Source organism: Zalophus californianus, chromosome 3 (assembly GCF_009762305.2).
Source record: "Zalophus californianus isolate mZalCal1 chromosome 3, mZalCal1.pri.v2, whole genome shotgun sequence".
In the NCBI taxonomy this organism is placed as follows: Eukaryota; Metazoa; Chordata; class Mammalia; order Carnivora; family Otariidae; genus Zalophus; species Zalophus californianus.
Genome location: NC_045597.1, coordinates 72,220,587 through 72,234,894, shown reverse-complemented (window position 1 = coordinate 72,234,894; position 14,308 = coordinate 72,220,587). Strand labels below are relative to the sequence as shown.

Below are 14,308 nucleotides of genomic sequence, written 5' to 3'. Positions count from 1 at the left end.
AACTGCTCAAAGTATGTCCCTAATTTTTTGTTTCAGTTGAAATTTATTTATTTTTTTGAGGGAGGGAGAACAGGGGGAGGGGCAGAGGGAGAGAGAGAATCTCAAGCAGGCTCCCTGCTGAGCACAGAGCCTGACGTAGGGCTCGATCTCAGGACCCTGAGATCATGACCTGAGCCGAAATTAAGAGTCAGATGCTTAACTGACTGAGCCACCCAGATGCTGCTTGTTTCAGTTTAAAAGAAACACAGAGACGGAATGATATATTTATGTTATAAGCATAAAGGAGATCAAACAAAAGGGGGGGAAAGAAAGAACAAATGCAATTAATAGAAAAGTTACTAGAAAAGTGAATAGAAAAGATGCTAGATGTTAATCCAAGTCTATAAATAATCACATTAAATATGAGTGGTCTAAACATACCAATTAAAAGACAGAGAGAGTGGGGCACCTGGGTGGCTCAGTTGGTTAAGAGTCCAGCTCTTAACATAATAGTAAAAAAAAAAAAAAAAAACACGCCCCCCCCCCCCCAAAAAAAAAAGGAGTCCAGCTCTTGATTTCAGCTCAGGTCATCATCTCAGGGTCATGAGATTGAGCCCCCTATTGGGTTCCATGCTGGGTGTGGAGTCTGCTTCAAATTCTCTCTCTCCCTCTGCCCCTCCCCACCCCGCTCACACTCTCACCCTCTCTCAAAAAAAAAAAAAATAGTAAACTATGTTTTAAAACTTAATTAAATGTTGTCCACAAGAAACCTAATTTATTCTTTTGTTATTATTTTTTTCTGTTTGTGGATTTAATGGCGGGGGCTAAGATGGGATGTGCCACGTGCTGTTTTTGCTTTTCCAATGGTGAGGGGGCCCCCTGTAGGTGTGTTGAGGTGGGTGGGCCAAGAAGTGCAGGTGGTGGTGGGAGCTAGTGAGGCAGAAGGACTTTCAGGGGGACCAAGACACAGGGGACTGCTGGGCAGTATGGAAGTCCCTTCCAGCAGGTGACCAGGAATGTCAGGTGGCCCTGAGGCTGGTGTGAAAACACCTGGCCCCTTCCCCCCACTTCTGAGGACCTTGCCCATAGCCAGCAGGAGTGTGGAGTGGCCACTGGCCCACTGAGGCTCACCCACTCACAAGAAATTCAATTTACATATAAAGACCCAGATTATAGGTAAAGGAATAGAAACAAACATCAACCTAGAATTCTATAACCAGGGAGACTATCCTTTAGAAATAAGGTGAAACAGGTCACTGGGACGCAGAACCTGCTGTCCGGACCCTGGTTGACCATGCTGTCCCGGGTGGTTTTTTCTGCGGCCGCCGCAGCGGCCCCCTGTCTGAAGAACGCAGCTCTCCTTGGTCCAGGGGTATTGCAGGCAACAAGGATCTTCCACACAGGGCAGCCAAGTCTTGCCCCTGTACCACCTCTTCCTGAACATGGAGGAAAAGTTCGTTTGGGGCTGATCCCCGAAGAATTCTTCCAGTTCCTTTATCCCAAAACTGGCGTAACAGGACCGTATGTGCTTGGAACCGGACTTATCCTTTATTTTCTGTCCAAAGAAATATATGTGATTACTGCAGAGACCTTCTCTGCCATATCAACAATAGGGTTGCTTATCTATGTAGTTAAAAAATATGGTGCCTCTATTGGAGAATTTGCTGATAAACTCAATGAGCAAAAAATTGCCCAACTAGAAGAGGTGAAGCAGGCTTCCATCAAACAAATCCAGGATGCAATTGATATGGAGAAGTCACAGCAGGCGCTGGTTCACAAGCGCCATTACCTTTTTGATGTCCAGAGGAATAACATTGCTATGGCACTGGAACTTACTTACCGGGAACGGCTGCACAGAGTATACAAGGAAGTGAAGAATCGCCTGGACTATCACATCTCTGTGCAGAACATGATGCGCCGAAAGGAACAAGAGCACATGATAAACTGGGTGGAGAAGCATGTGGTGCAGAGCATCTCTGCACAGCAGGAAAAGGAGACAATTGCCAAGTGCATTGCAGATCTAAAGCTGCTTGCAAAGAAGGCTCAAGCACAGCCAGTTCTGTAAATGCGTCTATCCTGGTGGAGACAGCTAGAAACATTTGACTAAAGAAACTAGTCCATGGAACAAAATCTTTCTGTATTGATGTCTACTGAAGTTAAACTTAACCTTTCCTAAAAATGAAAAGTTTGTTTCATATAGAGAATTAAAACAATCTATTGGCCAATGAGATGTTTTTCATCCTTCTTGCTCTGTATTTTGAGTTCCATGATCACTTTTGAATGAGCAGTGCTGTTAATAAAATTCGTTGGCTGACTAAAAAAAAAAAAAAAAAAAAAAAAAAAAAAAAGAAATAAGGTGAAACAAAGTCTCAGATGAAGGAAAACTAAAAGAATCCTTTGTCTGCAGACCCGGTCTAAAAGAACTGTTTAAAGAAGTTCTCCAGACAGATGGGAAATGACACCCATCCAAGTTACAGAGGAATTAGAACAATAGGAATGAGGAGCAACAGAAATAATAAATAGCTGGGTATATAATGGACTGTACTTTTCCTATTGAGTTCTTTAAAATACAGTAAAAACAGGGCACCTGGCTGGCTCAGTTGGTTAAGCATCTGCCTTTGGCTCCGGTCATGATCTCGGGGTCCCAGGATCAAGCCCCGCATCAGGCTCCCCACTCAGCAGGGAGTCTGCTTCTCCCTCTGCCTCTCCCCTCTGCTCGTGCTCTCTCTCTCTCTCTCCCCCTCAAGTGAATAAATGAAATATTTTAAAAATTATTTTAAAAAGAAAATACAGTAAAAGTTGGAAACCAAAATTATCATCTAATGGGGTTCTTGGCATGTGTAGATGTGATTCACCAGATTACTACACAGAGGAGATTGGGCAGAGGGATCTATGTGGCAGTAAGCTTTCTTCATTCCACTCATGGTAGTAAAATACTGATTTTAATTAGTCTGTGAGAAGTTAAATTTGTGTATTGTAGTTCCCAAATCAACAACTAAAAAATTATGCAAAGAGACACGGCCAAAAGTGCAATAAATAAATTAGAGTACAAAAAAATGTTCAAATAACCCTAAAGAAGGCAGGGTGATAGAAAAAAGGAGAACAAAACCAGAAGGAAAAAACAGAAACAATAAAATGATAGCTCTGAATTTAAACATACCAATAATTATATTAAATTTAATGTAATGATTTCAGCAAACTACGGCCCATAGGCCAAATCTGTTTTTGTACATAAGGTTTTCTTAGAACGCGGCCACACTCATTCCTTTTTATTCCCCCATGTGTGCTGTCTCAGTTCAGTAGTAAAGTTGAGTAGGGCAGCAGACTGTATAGGCCACAAGGTCCAAAATATTTATTATCTGGCTTTTTATAGTAAGCTTGCAGACCTTGGGTCTAAGCACGCCAACTAAAAGATCAAGATTGTCAAAGTATGTATAGAAACATGACCCAGTTATATGCTGTCAGTAAGAAACTCATATATATATGTATATATGTATATATATATATATATGTGTGTGTGTGTGTGTGTGTGAGACTTTTATATATATATGTGTATATACACACACACACACACACACACATATATATATATATATATATATTAGGTTAAAAGTCAAAGGATATAACATGGAACCATAGACCAAAAGTAAACTGGAGTGGCTGTATTGATATCAGACACTGATATCAAGTAGACGACAGAGCAGAGAAAATTACCAGGGATGAAAGGGCAATTACATAATGATAAAAAGGTCAACTCACAAAGAAGACATACAATCCTAAATGTGTGTGCACCTAACAATAGACCTTTGAAATACATCAAGCAAAAATGGAGCAAACTGAAAGGAGGAAAAAGAGAAATCCAAAATTGTGCTTGGAGATTTTAACGTACTTCTCTCGGTGATAAACAGAAGCAGTAGACTGCAAATTAACAAGGATATGGAAGAACTGAACAACACCATCAACCAACAGGATCCTACTGTTGTTTATGAAAGGCTCCACTCAACAGTAGCAGAATACACGTTCTTTTCAAGTGGACAAAAATGGAACATTTGCCAAGATAGGCCATATTCTGGGTCATAAAATGAACTAATTAAAAATAATTGTAATGATACTAAGTGTGTTGTCTGACTTTGATGAAATTAGACCCAAATCAGTAAGAGAAAGATAAGAGGAGAATCTTAAAACATTTAGAAATTAAATAACATACTTCTAAATAACCCATGGGCCAAAAAGCAGTCTTTTTTGTAGGGAAATTAGATAATATTTTAAATTGAAGGAAAATAAAAATACAACATTCAGAAATTTGTGGAACATGGCTAACATAGTGCTTAGAAGGATCTTTATAGCATTAAGTTCTCAGAAAAGAAGAAAGGTCTCAAATCAATAATCTAAGCTTCTACCTCAAGACACTGAATGAAAAAGAATATACTCTTATAGCATATAGCACAGTTATAGCACAAAAATACTTCAAAGCAAGCAAATGAAGGGAAATAATAAAGGTAGGAAGAGAAATCATTGAAATTGAGAACAGAAAAATAATAGAGAATCAATGAAACAAAAAACTGGTTCTTTGAGACAGTCAATAAAGTTGTTAAGCCTATCATAAGGCTAACAAAGAAAGAAACAAACTTAATAGCATTAGGAATGAAAGAGGGGATATTCCCATAGACTCCACAGATATTTAAAAAAAATAAGTTATTAACACATGGGACAACTTGGGTGATTCTCGGAGGCATTCTGCTGTGCTAGTCTTGAAAAATTACATGCTCTTTGATTCCACATATATGACATTTTCCAAACGATAAAGCTACAGTGATAGAAGGTAGATAGTAGTTGCCCAGGGTCAGTTGGGGGGCGGGGTGCAAAGAGGATTTTTTTTGACTGATGAAGCTTCTATGTCCTGGTTTCAGTGGTACTTACACAAATCTAGAAATATTTTAAAATGTATAGAACCATACACAAAAAAAGTCACACATGCACACACAACACCATCAGTGTTACTGTGTGTTAATTTTTTAAATAATTTTTTTTTAAAAAGAAAAAGATGATAGTTCATGTGATCATTTTCTTATTGTCCTTTGGGTCTTACTCATTTGAAACTTACAGAAAAAGCAAATGTATTTGGCGTTCGGTGGAGTGAATTTTCACTTCTCTAGGGAAATGGGTTGCATCTGTAGTAAGGGTGTGAAGTGTTCATTTGTGGTAACTAATATTCAAAGCCTTTATTGCCCCTGATTTGGGCATCTGGGCACACAGGCACCTTCCCCATAGCATGCCACAGAGCTCAACGAGCACTCCTATTCTCAGCTTTACCCTGAAAAGCCTGAGAAACCAAAAAGATTTCAAAGGGGCAGAAATTAATGTCTGGCCTCCCATTCTCCCTCAATTAGAGGTCAATAAACCAAGCTGGAAAGGGGAAAGGTTCCAGAAGAATCTCAAGATTCAGCCTTAGTCTGTTTGCTCCTGCATCAAGGCTGAGTCCCAGAGGAGGGACTTAAACTCAGTGGAACACCCACCATAATTTGGGGGATCACAGAGTGGCGGAGACCTTTACCTTGTTTGTCCCACTTGGACTCCTGGTAGTGACAAACCTCCCTGACTTCTCTCCAGCCACAGTGAAGGAGCAGAGGTTGCTGGAGAGTGGTAAGGGCAGACCAAGTCTCCTGCAAGCTTCAGTGGATAGAGAACACCTCCAACAGAAGATGGAGAAGGGGACCTGTGTGAACCCAACAACCAGAGGGCACAGTCCTTCTAGGATTCTGTGAGGACAAAGCCAGGGACCACAGCCCTTTAGGTGTAGTTTAACCCAGCAGCAGTGTGATGTGAAAGGTCACACTCCCAGAATCCTTCCAGAAGAGTCATAGTTCAAAGAGTGCCAGCCCACAAAGAAGATGGAAGGAGAACCAGAAGCCAGCAAGTCCCTGCTCCTACCGTGATCAGTGACTTGAGTCCCCTGGGATCAACCCAGGGTGGAGCAGAGAGGAGAAAAAACCCAGGAGGGGGGTTTTATTTTTATTTATTTTTTAAATATATTTTATTTTATTTATTTGAGAGAGCAGAGAGCACAAGCAGGGAGGTGGGGAGAGGGGCAGAGGGAGGGGCAGAAGCAGACTCCCTGCTGAGCAGGGAGCCTGCCTGACACAGGGCTCAATCCCAGGACCCAGGAATCATGATCAGAGCCAAAGGCAGACACCCAACCGACTGAGTCACCCAGGTGCCCCTGGGAGGAGGTTTTTAAACTAGAAGGTGGCTGAGTTATATAAACCTAAATTGAGAAATGATGGGATTTACTCTCACCTAAAAGCAACTAGATTATGTTTCCCAATACTGAGGAAAAATGGAGGCTCAAGGGTGGAGAATTTTTTTTAATACTTCTGAATTCTTGAAGTTCATATCTATAACATACCTTTAAAAAACTGTTCTGACTGAAAACCAGGAAAGAATAGTGTCAGTGGGTTTTGCCCTGGCAGTGATAGGTTCTAGCCTCCAGATGAGGTCCCAGAGCTGTAACAACAGCAAGAGGCTAAGTTAGCCAAGGCTGCACAGCAGAGCCAGGATTTGCAGGCATCTGGCCCTCAACCTGTGCTTCCCCTCTGTTTCACCCCACTCTCACAGCAAGAAGAAACTCAAGGATAACCAGTGGCTCGTTCTCATGGGACCCCAACGCCATGGCAGGGGAGTTAGAGGACGTGAGAAGGACACAGTAATGCTGGCGTCAGCTTGGCCAGCTGGTCCTGCCATTGGGCATCTGTAAATCTCAGTTGACACTAGAGAAGAGTCTCAGACCTCAACCTCACCGGCCCTCCAGGGAGCTGTATTGTAATTTGATGTGACATATATTAACATTTGCTTTAACTTTAAAAACAACAGAGTTGAAAGAGGAGAGTTCCCAAGAGGAAGGGGGATTCCCCCACCATCCTCATTTCTCTGTGAATAAGAGTTGGCGTAACCAGTGGGGTGTACTGTGTTGGTCGTGTCATAAACCTCTCCTTGTAATAGTTTAAATTGTTCTGCTAGAAAGTATGCATCTAAGATGGTTGTATGGGGCGCTCTGCCTTTATCAGCAAAGAGAAAACAGGGGTCAGTTTAGGCTGACACAGAATCAGTCCCATGCTGGGGATAGCTGTGACTGCCTGCTTCCACATTCCCTTCAAGAAAAATCTGCCTTGGCTTTAGGAGGATTGAACATAGCGAGGGAAGAAAGAGGTGGAAGAACACAAATTAGAATTTGCAGCCGGCTAGAAGCCTTTCTGCTGCTGCTGGTAATCTATAGCGAGGGTCCTAACGGGGCGGATTGCTGGGCTTCTGCCCAGATGCAGGTGGCACTGGATTTGAGGGACAGAGTGGAAGCTCTGTGCCAGGAAAAAAATCTGGAGCACATAAAGTAGACTAGACTGAGTGAGGAGAAAGTTTGCAACTGTGGCCAGCAAAGAAGAATGGCTAAAATTTCTAGTGCAATGAAACAAAGGGGTTTGATACTATGTAATCAGAAGCTACATAGTTTATGGCATACAGCATAGTTAAGGATGGAAAATAACCTGCCAGAATATAGGAATTACTTATAGGCTTTGGAACTAAGAGGGACTGCTGTACTGTTTCCCCATCATTCCCTTTAGCTACCATTTATGTATGCTTACCATGTGCCAAGCACTGGGGTACAGGCTCCCTGCACCTAGTCCTGTTTAATTCTTCCCACAACCCTGTGGTGGGCACTGTCATTAGTAAGAGGTGAATTGCTTTGCCTGAAATCACATAAGTAAGTCAGAACAGGATGAGATCTGGAACAAGGTGACTCTCACAGTAAAGCCTGCGTTCATCGCTGCCTTCTGCTGCCTCCTAGTAGTTTACGTTTGGAATGATACTTATACGATAAAAATGAGAGAACACAGCAGAGAAAGCACAGAACTGGGGATCAGAAAGCCTGACTCAACCCCGATCCTTATCAGCACTGTGACCTGGGAGATTCACAGAACCTCTCTCCGTTTCCTCATCTGTACAATGAGACTCTTATGAGGGTGAATTGGGACAGTATATGTAAACGTGGCTTGAATATGCTACTACTTCATGGCAATGACTGTTTATTTAAACAATAATCATCAAGTGCCTGCTCTGGACCGACTGGGACTGTGCTTAGTACCAGGAATACAATAGGGCATGAAGCAGACGTGGTCTGTGTGCTCATAGAGCTCAGATTCTGGTAGAAGGACAGATCAAGTTGCCACAGAAATTAATATAAAAAGCAGTAGTGGTGTGTATGACCTAGTCTGGGAGGTCAGGGATGTGAGCTCTGAGATTGAAGGAGGAGGTCAGAGAACAATATTGCCAGCACTGGGGTGGGGTAGGAGGGGAGTGTCGCTGAGGTAGAAATGAAGAGACAAGTGGTCTCCACAGAGGTTCCTGAGTTGGGCTGTCAGACAGGGAGAGTTTGAGGTGCTTCTGAAATATCAGGTGAAGATGTCAAGTAGGCTAAATAGAACCAGCCCTTTTAAAACCTTTGGCTGGGGGGAGGGGGGGCACCTGGCTGGCTCAGTTGGTTAAGCAACTGCCTTCAGCTCAGGTCATGATCCTGGGGTCCTGGGATCGAGTCCCGCATCGGGCTCCCTGCTCGGCGGGGAGCCTACTTCTCCCTCTAACCCTCCCCCCTCTCATGTGCTCTCTCTCTCTCTCTCTCTCATTCTCTCTTTCTCAAATAAACAAATAAAATCTTAAAAAAAAAAACCCTTGGCTGGGACACCTTGTCCGACATTTACCTTGTGAGGAAGTGACACGGTGCCTTCTGTGGGCCTTCAGAGTCTGGGTCCATACAGCTTCTTCTTTCGTGTAAGACACAGAGTCCTCCCTTAGAGAACTGGCCTCATTTGTGACATTACACGAGCACGTGACAATGAGAAAGCATAGGTCAGTGTATGATGAGTTATCAAGGGCCGGTGTTTGCTGGAAATGAGTGAGGCTGCTTCCTGGAAAAAGGGAGGCACCTGGCAGGCTGAAGGCCAGGTGGCAGAAAAGACAGTGACACAGCCATGTGAGCAAGAGATGAGAGAACGGACACAGTGCTGAGGTGGCACGCAGGAAGGCGACGGGCTGGCCAGAGTGTGCAGTGTGTGCATTAGATGCTTTTGGATCACAGAGTCCAGCCACTTAACACAGACATGTATTTGAAGATGAGACGTGTATTCTTAGAATTGGCTTTCTATTTCATCAGCTTCTGGTCTTAGGAAAGGACAGATCGCTCACTGCAAATGGCAAACTCAAGTTCAAATGACATGAAAATTAAGTGTGTGTATACATTTATATATATTTTTGCTCCTCGTGCAAGGCTTTAGGCAGTTAGGGAAAATGATACTTTAAATTAGACGTGAGGGCCTAACGGAGGTGATGTCCATTTCCACGCACTCCCCAGCTATGGGGAGTGGGGGCCTGCTGGGGGTGACTCTGTGATCACACCCAGAGACCCTGCGTGGGAGGAAATGCACAGCGCTACAGAACCGAGGCAGAAACATGTTTCTAAGGAAAGATGTCGTAAGTGGCCCTTCTCGAATTTTCAGACACATGGAAAAATGTCTTCTGATTTGAATAAAAAGTATGTCAGTATAAAGAAGATTTCTCAATCTGGGGCTCTCAGCTTTGCACTTCTGCCCCATCGGCCCTGCTGTCTTTGTCCCCTCTTTCAGGGGTCAGAAGCGGCGGGGCCCCTGTGGGTTTTGACACCCTCAGAAGGTGTGTATTTGGAAACAGAGTGGGGGGGGCAGCCATGGGCATGGTCTGTGCTGAAGGATGGCTTGCTTCCCAATCTGCTGGAAGAGGAGACGCAGCGCCCAGCAGATCAGCACTTCCAGGTCCCTCAACTTAACACTCTCCTGGAAAATATTCTACAGGCCACGTGCAGAGAGGAAGCGTTGCTCTTTAATTTCTAACTGTCCACTCTGTCTCAGTAAAAGGAAAACTTACTTGTACGAAACATACAAAGTAGTTCAGGGACAGCCACTTTGGGGCCCATTTAAAATAAGTTGACCTATATTGTATATAATTAAACCTCAAGTACGGGTTGCATTTTTTGAAAAATGCTTCTAAGCTAAGGAATATTCTTTTAGTGCACCACAGCAAAATTCCCAAAGAAGGAGAAAAAATAATCTGTGTGTATTTATAAAACATCTCTTTGCATGAATATATTTTGTGAGAGGTAAACAGCAAGGGAAATATGACAGCCAAAAGAATAATCATCTCTTCTACTGGAAGAGACTTTTTTTGATAACAAAACAAAGTAATGATGGAGTTTACTTATCCATTTACTTATCCAAGCCCAGTGGAAATCCTGTGCTCATCAGACTCCTGATATTATCTGAACTTTCTGATGTAACGATGACTTATGTCCACACTCAATAAAAGTACCATATTTTTGTATCCCAAGTTCTGCTTGGGATGCAGAACTTTGCACGTGCATTCACACTCTGGGGACCGTTCCAGTCCATAGAGAGGGAATCCAAACAGTCGATGAGAAGAGCTGAGCCCAAACTGTATTCTGCATTCCCGTGTCCATTAATAGTCTGGGTTCCTTGAAAGCTGCAGCATTAAAATTAAGGACTCTGCTATCTGTGATTGCCGACCATCATGTTCTCTATGGCTTTCCTCTTATCTCAGTCCTGACAACAGCTTGGGTACATGAGGCCTGTCCCGCCACAGCTGCTGACATCACTCCAGGGACACATACTGCACACAGCCACTGCCTCCACAAGACAGAGTCTCCTCTGCTCAGTCTGCAGATCAGTCAAACGTGGCAGCCCCAGGCTTGGACCCCAGCCAGCGACGCTCCTAGCCCTGCTCCTGTGACCAGCCTATCTTTACTGAAGCCCTCTAACCTTACTTATTTCCAGCTGAAAACAGATTCCAACTCCTGCTCAAGTAGTACTAATGGCCTCAAAACATCTAGCTGTAGTTTTTAAAATACAATTAGGGGGTGAGGACCGCTGTATCAATTTGTAACAACTGTGTTGGGACCAGATTTTAATCCCAACTCCTATTAGATTCATCCATTCCTTACATTTTTCTTCTGTGTCAAAGGTGTGCCAGACATGCTGTTGGGGCTGCAGTGTCCAGGAGGGAACAAGACCAACACTGGCTTCCAGACTACAGTTTATCAGGATGAGCTAAATTCTTAGGAGCACCATAAGGCAGGCTGAAAATGAGTCAACATTTTCAAGAAACACAAAGTCATTCTATCAGAATGCTTTCCCAACACATGTTCTTTTATGGTCCAACCGGAAGATCATTTCTGGTTTCAATGTCTCTCTGGCCCCTAGACTAACTCTTTGGGCCTATTCCTGTCCTCTGAGTAATGATGGTGGGGCGGCCCTGGGTGCTGGATGTGCCACACTCACAGATCACTGAGTTGCCCTGATCTTACTACCCAAGTTCCCAGGCAAAGAGTGGGTAGGGGGTAGAGCTGTCAGGGATAACCAAGAGGGTTTCAGTTGCTTCCTTCTACAGAACTTGTCTTACTTGTCTTCCTCTACCCTCCAGAAAAGGGAGGAGAGAGAATTCCTTTAGCTCCCTGCTCCATCACATCCACACTTGGCAGCGGGTCCCAGGATCCCCCAGTACTGAAGTCTTTAGGGCCAGTTTCCTATTGCCGGTCATTGCTGCAGTGCTCCCTTTACTGGTCTGTCCGTTCACACCAGCTTGAAGACAAATGGAACTGTAGGATAGCGCCACTGTGTGCCAGAGCAGTCAGTGATGGAATCACCAACACTCGCAACGCCATCTCATCTAGGCATGAACCAAAGTGAGACATTTCCTGGTTTGCCAGAATAGAAGAACTGGTTTCCCACCAGTTCAGAGAAAGTCATAATTATTTTAGCTTTTGGATCAGACCCTTCCCAGCACTTTTCCACACTGGGAAGGGTAGACTCGGTCTCAGACAGGGTACCACACTTCACTACATACAGCTCATTTTATAAAGAAGCCTGTTACTGCACGGGGCCCTCGCTAATTGTGAGAAGGATGAAAGAATTACCTACTTAGAATGCTTTGAATAGACAAATGGGTAGAATGAACAAATGTAAGGACACACCAAGGTGTAGGACCCTCACCAGGTAAAGCTTTCCTTTTGTGAAAAAAAAAAAAAAAAAAAAACCACTTGTTCTGCTACTTGTGAAAACAGTAAGGACAATTTTATTCAGGACTATCGTGATAGATGTCATGACCATCACTGCAGGGGAAAGAGACTGGACTGACTCCAAATACAACAAAGATAGCTGGGGATTTATAGTCTAGGAGCAGAGTGAGGGGGCAGGGGATGGGAAACTACCAAGAGAAGACATCAAGGGCAGGAGGATTCTTGCTAAATGAACTTGACAGGATTCTTGCTGAAGGCAGTCCAAGGCCAACAGGTATCAAGGGTGTGATGAGAAATTTGATCAGATATGGAAGGTGATAAGATATCAGGGTAGGGGGTATTCTTGGGAAACTAATAAAGCATGATTCTTGCTGGCCAAAGGGTGCTAGGCAGGCTGAAGAGAGGGCCCACGGAAGCGTAGTCATAAAGAGGGCTCAGAAGAGCCGGACTAAAGTTTAGTCAAGGAGAGGATTTTTGTCACTTTATATTTGTCAGCAAATTTTAATGAGGAGTTTAATTTTTTCTACAGTTTTTTATTCAAATATAATTAACATAGAGTGTTATATTCATTTCAGATGTATGTACATATAAACATATCCTTGAGCAACTGAGTCCAGCTGCCCAATTACTCCCCTAGAAGAGAGTAACTCCAGTAAGCCTGCATTCTAAATAAAGGTCTTAGGAATGGAAAAGGCATGGCAGCTTTTTCCTGCATACGTGGCAGAGCTTAGAGCTATATGCAGATCAGTCTCACTATCCCTGATAGGACTGTTCCCTCCATACACCGAGGGAAGGGGCTCTGGGCCAGCTCCTTTTGCTGTTAAAGTCTTGCCACTTGTGTCTTGGTAGATCTTCCACTCCAAGGATTTGAAGATTTCAAGCCCTACAATCTTGAAGTTTTCACTTCTCCGTTCCACAGGTATTTATTGAGAGCCTGCTGTGTGCTAGGCAGGATGGTAGGCACTGGGGATGGAGCTGGCGGGGAGGGGGTATAAGTAAATTCATTGGTTATAAGTAAATTCATTGAACTTACAGATATGTGTAAGATCAGAACTGTAATGGGTGGGCCAGTGGAGTGGCACATGGTACAGTGAGGGCACATAAGAGCAGAGCTGACCTCTCCTAGGAGAGAGAGGCAGGGATTACTTCTAAGGAAGTAATGATTGAACAGAGAACTGAAGGATCTTTTTCGTAGGTGAGGAGGGAAAAGGATGAATATCCTAAGCAGCAGGAGTGTCAGCACAAAGCCCCTGTGATGGGAGAAGGCTGGTAGGACCATAAGCATGAAGAATGGATAGAGAAGAGACCACGAGGCTCTGGAGAGAGGAGCATGGTGGGGATGTCACAGGTAGAGCAGTTAATGCATGATGTACCGTCCCAAGAACCGTAGAGAGCAGGTTGGGCTTTGGAGGGGATGTGTAACAATCAGCTTTGTGTGCCCGTGAAGATTACTCTTGCAGAGGGTGAGCAGAGGATGGAGGGGACAGAGTGAATTCAGGGAGGTCAGTGGTGGGAGTTTAGAGTGAGGATCCAAGAGGTGTCAGCATCCTGGATGACAGTGGAGCTGGGAGAAGCAGATAACATGAGGAGATACTTGGGTGGTAGCAGTCAGTAGGACTGGGTGCAAAATTGGCCTTGGGGCTGCTTAGGAGAGGTGTTTAGGGAGAGCTGGGCTTCAGATTGGTTAGCTGTGTGGCTGATGATGCCATTTACTGAGACTAATATAGTACATTCCACAGTCTAGGGAACTGAGGTCCTATCAGTGCGGTCAGCATTTTAAAATCCTGTTAGTGATATTTACACCTATTAATATAAAGACTAGGAACTCTCTTCACCTGTCACACCTCGATATATAGCACATACATGTCACATCTATATGATGTTATCAGCGCTTCACTCTGAGCATGCATTTACCAGGGCACAGAACTTTGTCATACTCTCCAATGAAATTGCATTCCTGTGGCTCTGAGCACCCAAAGTCCAAATGGGTTGTCCTGCAACTCCACCAGCCCATGTGAAATTAACCCACCGGTTGGGCAGACGGCCGGGATGGGGAGGTTATAACTCATTCCAGGTCTACTCTCAATCTCAGTGTATTTCCCTTAGTTGACCTTCAGTTTAGCACTGTGACAGGCTACTGTGAATTTGCTAATATCACGAGTGGAAAAATTAGGATCAGGAAGGTTGGCTTTGTTCACTTTTCATTATATTTACAGT

General features: G+C 43.8%; 2 protein-coding genes across 8 annotated transcripts in view; both read left to right on the top strand.

The window, feature by feature from the left end:
• The window catches only part of MTUS2 (microtubule associated scaffold protein 2), a 594,294-nt gene that overhangs the window by 471,774 nt on the left and 108,212 nt on the right, over positions 1-14,308 (top strand). The window lies entirely within an intron of this gene.
• LOC118356834 (ATP synthase F(0) complex subunit B1, mitochondrial) lies at positions 1,237-2,297 on the top strand. Its single transcript, XM_035726774.1, has one exon. It carries the CDS (start codon positions 1,274-1,276, stop codon positions 2,042-2,044), a length of 771 nt encoding a protein of 256 aa, XP_035582667.1. The 5' UTR covers positions 1,237-1,273; the 3' UTR covers positions 2,045-2,297.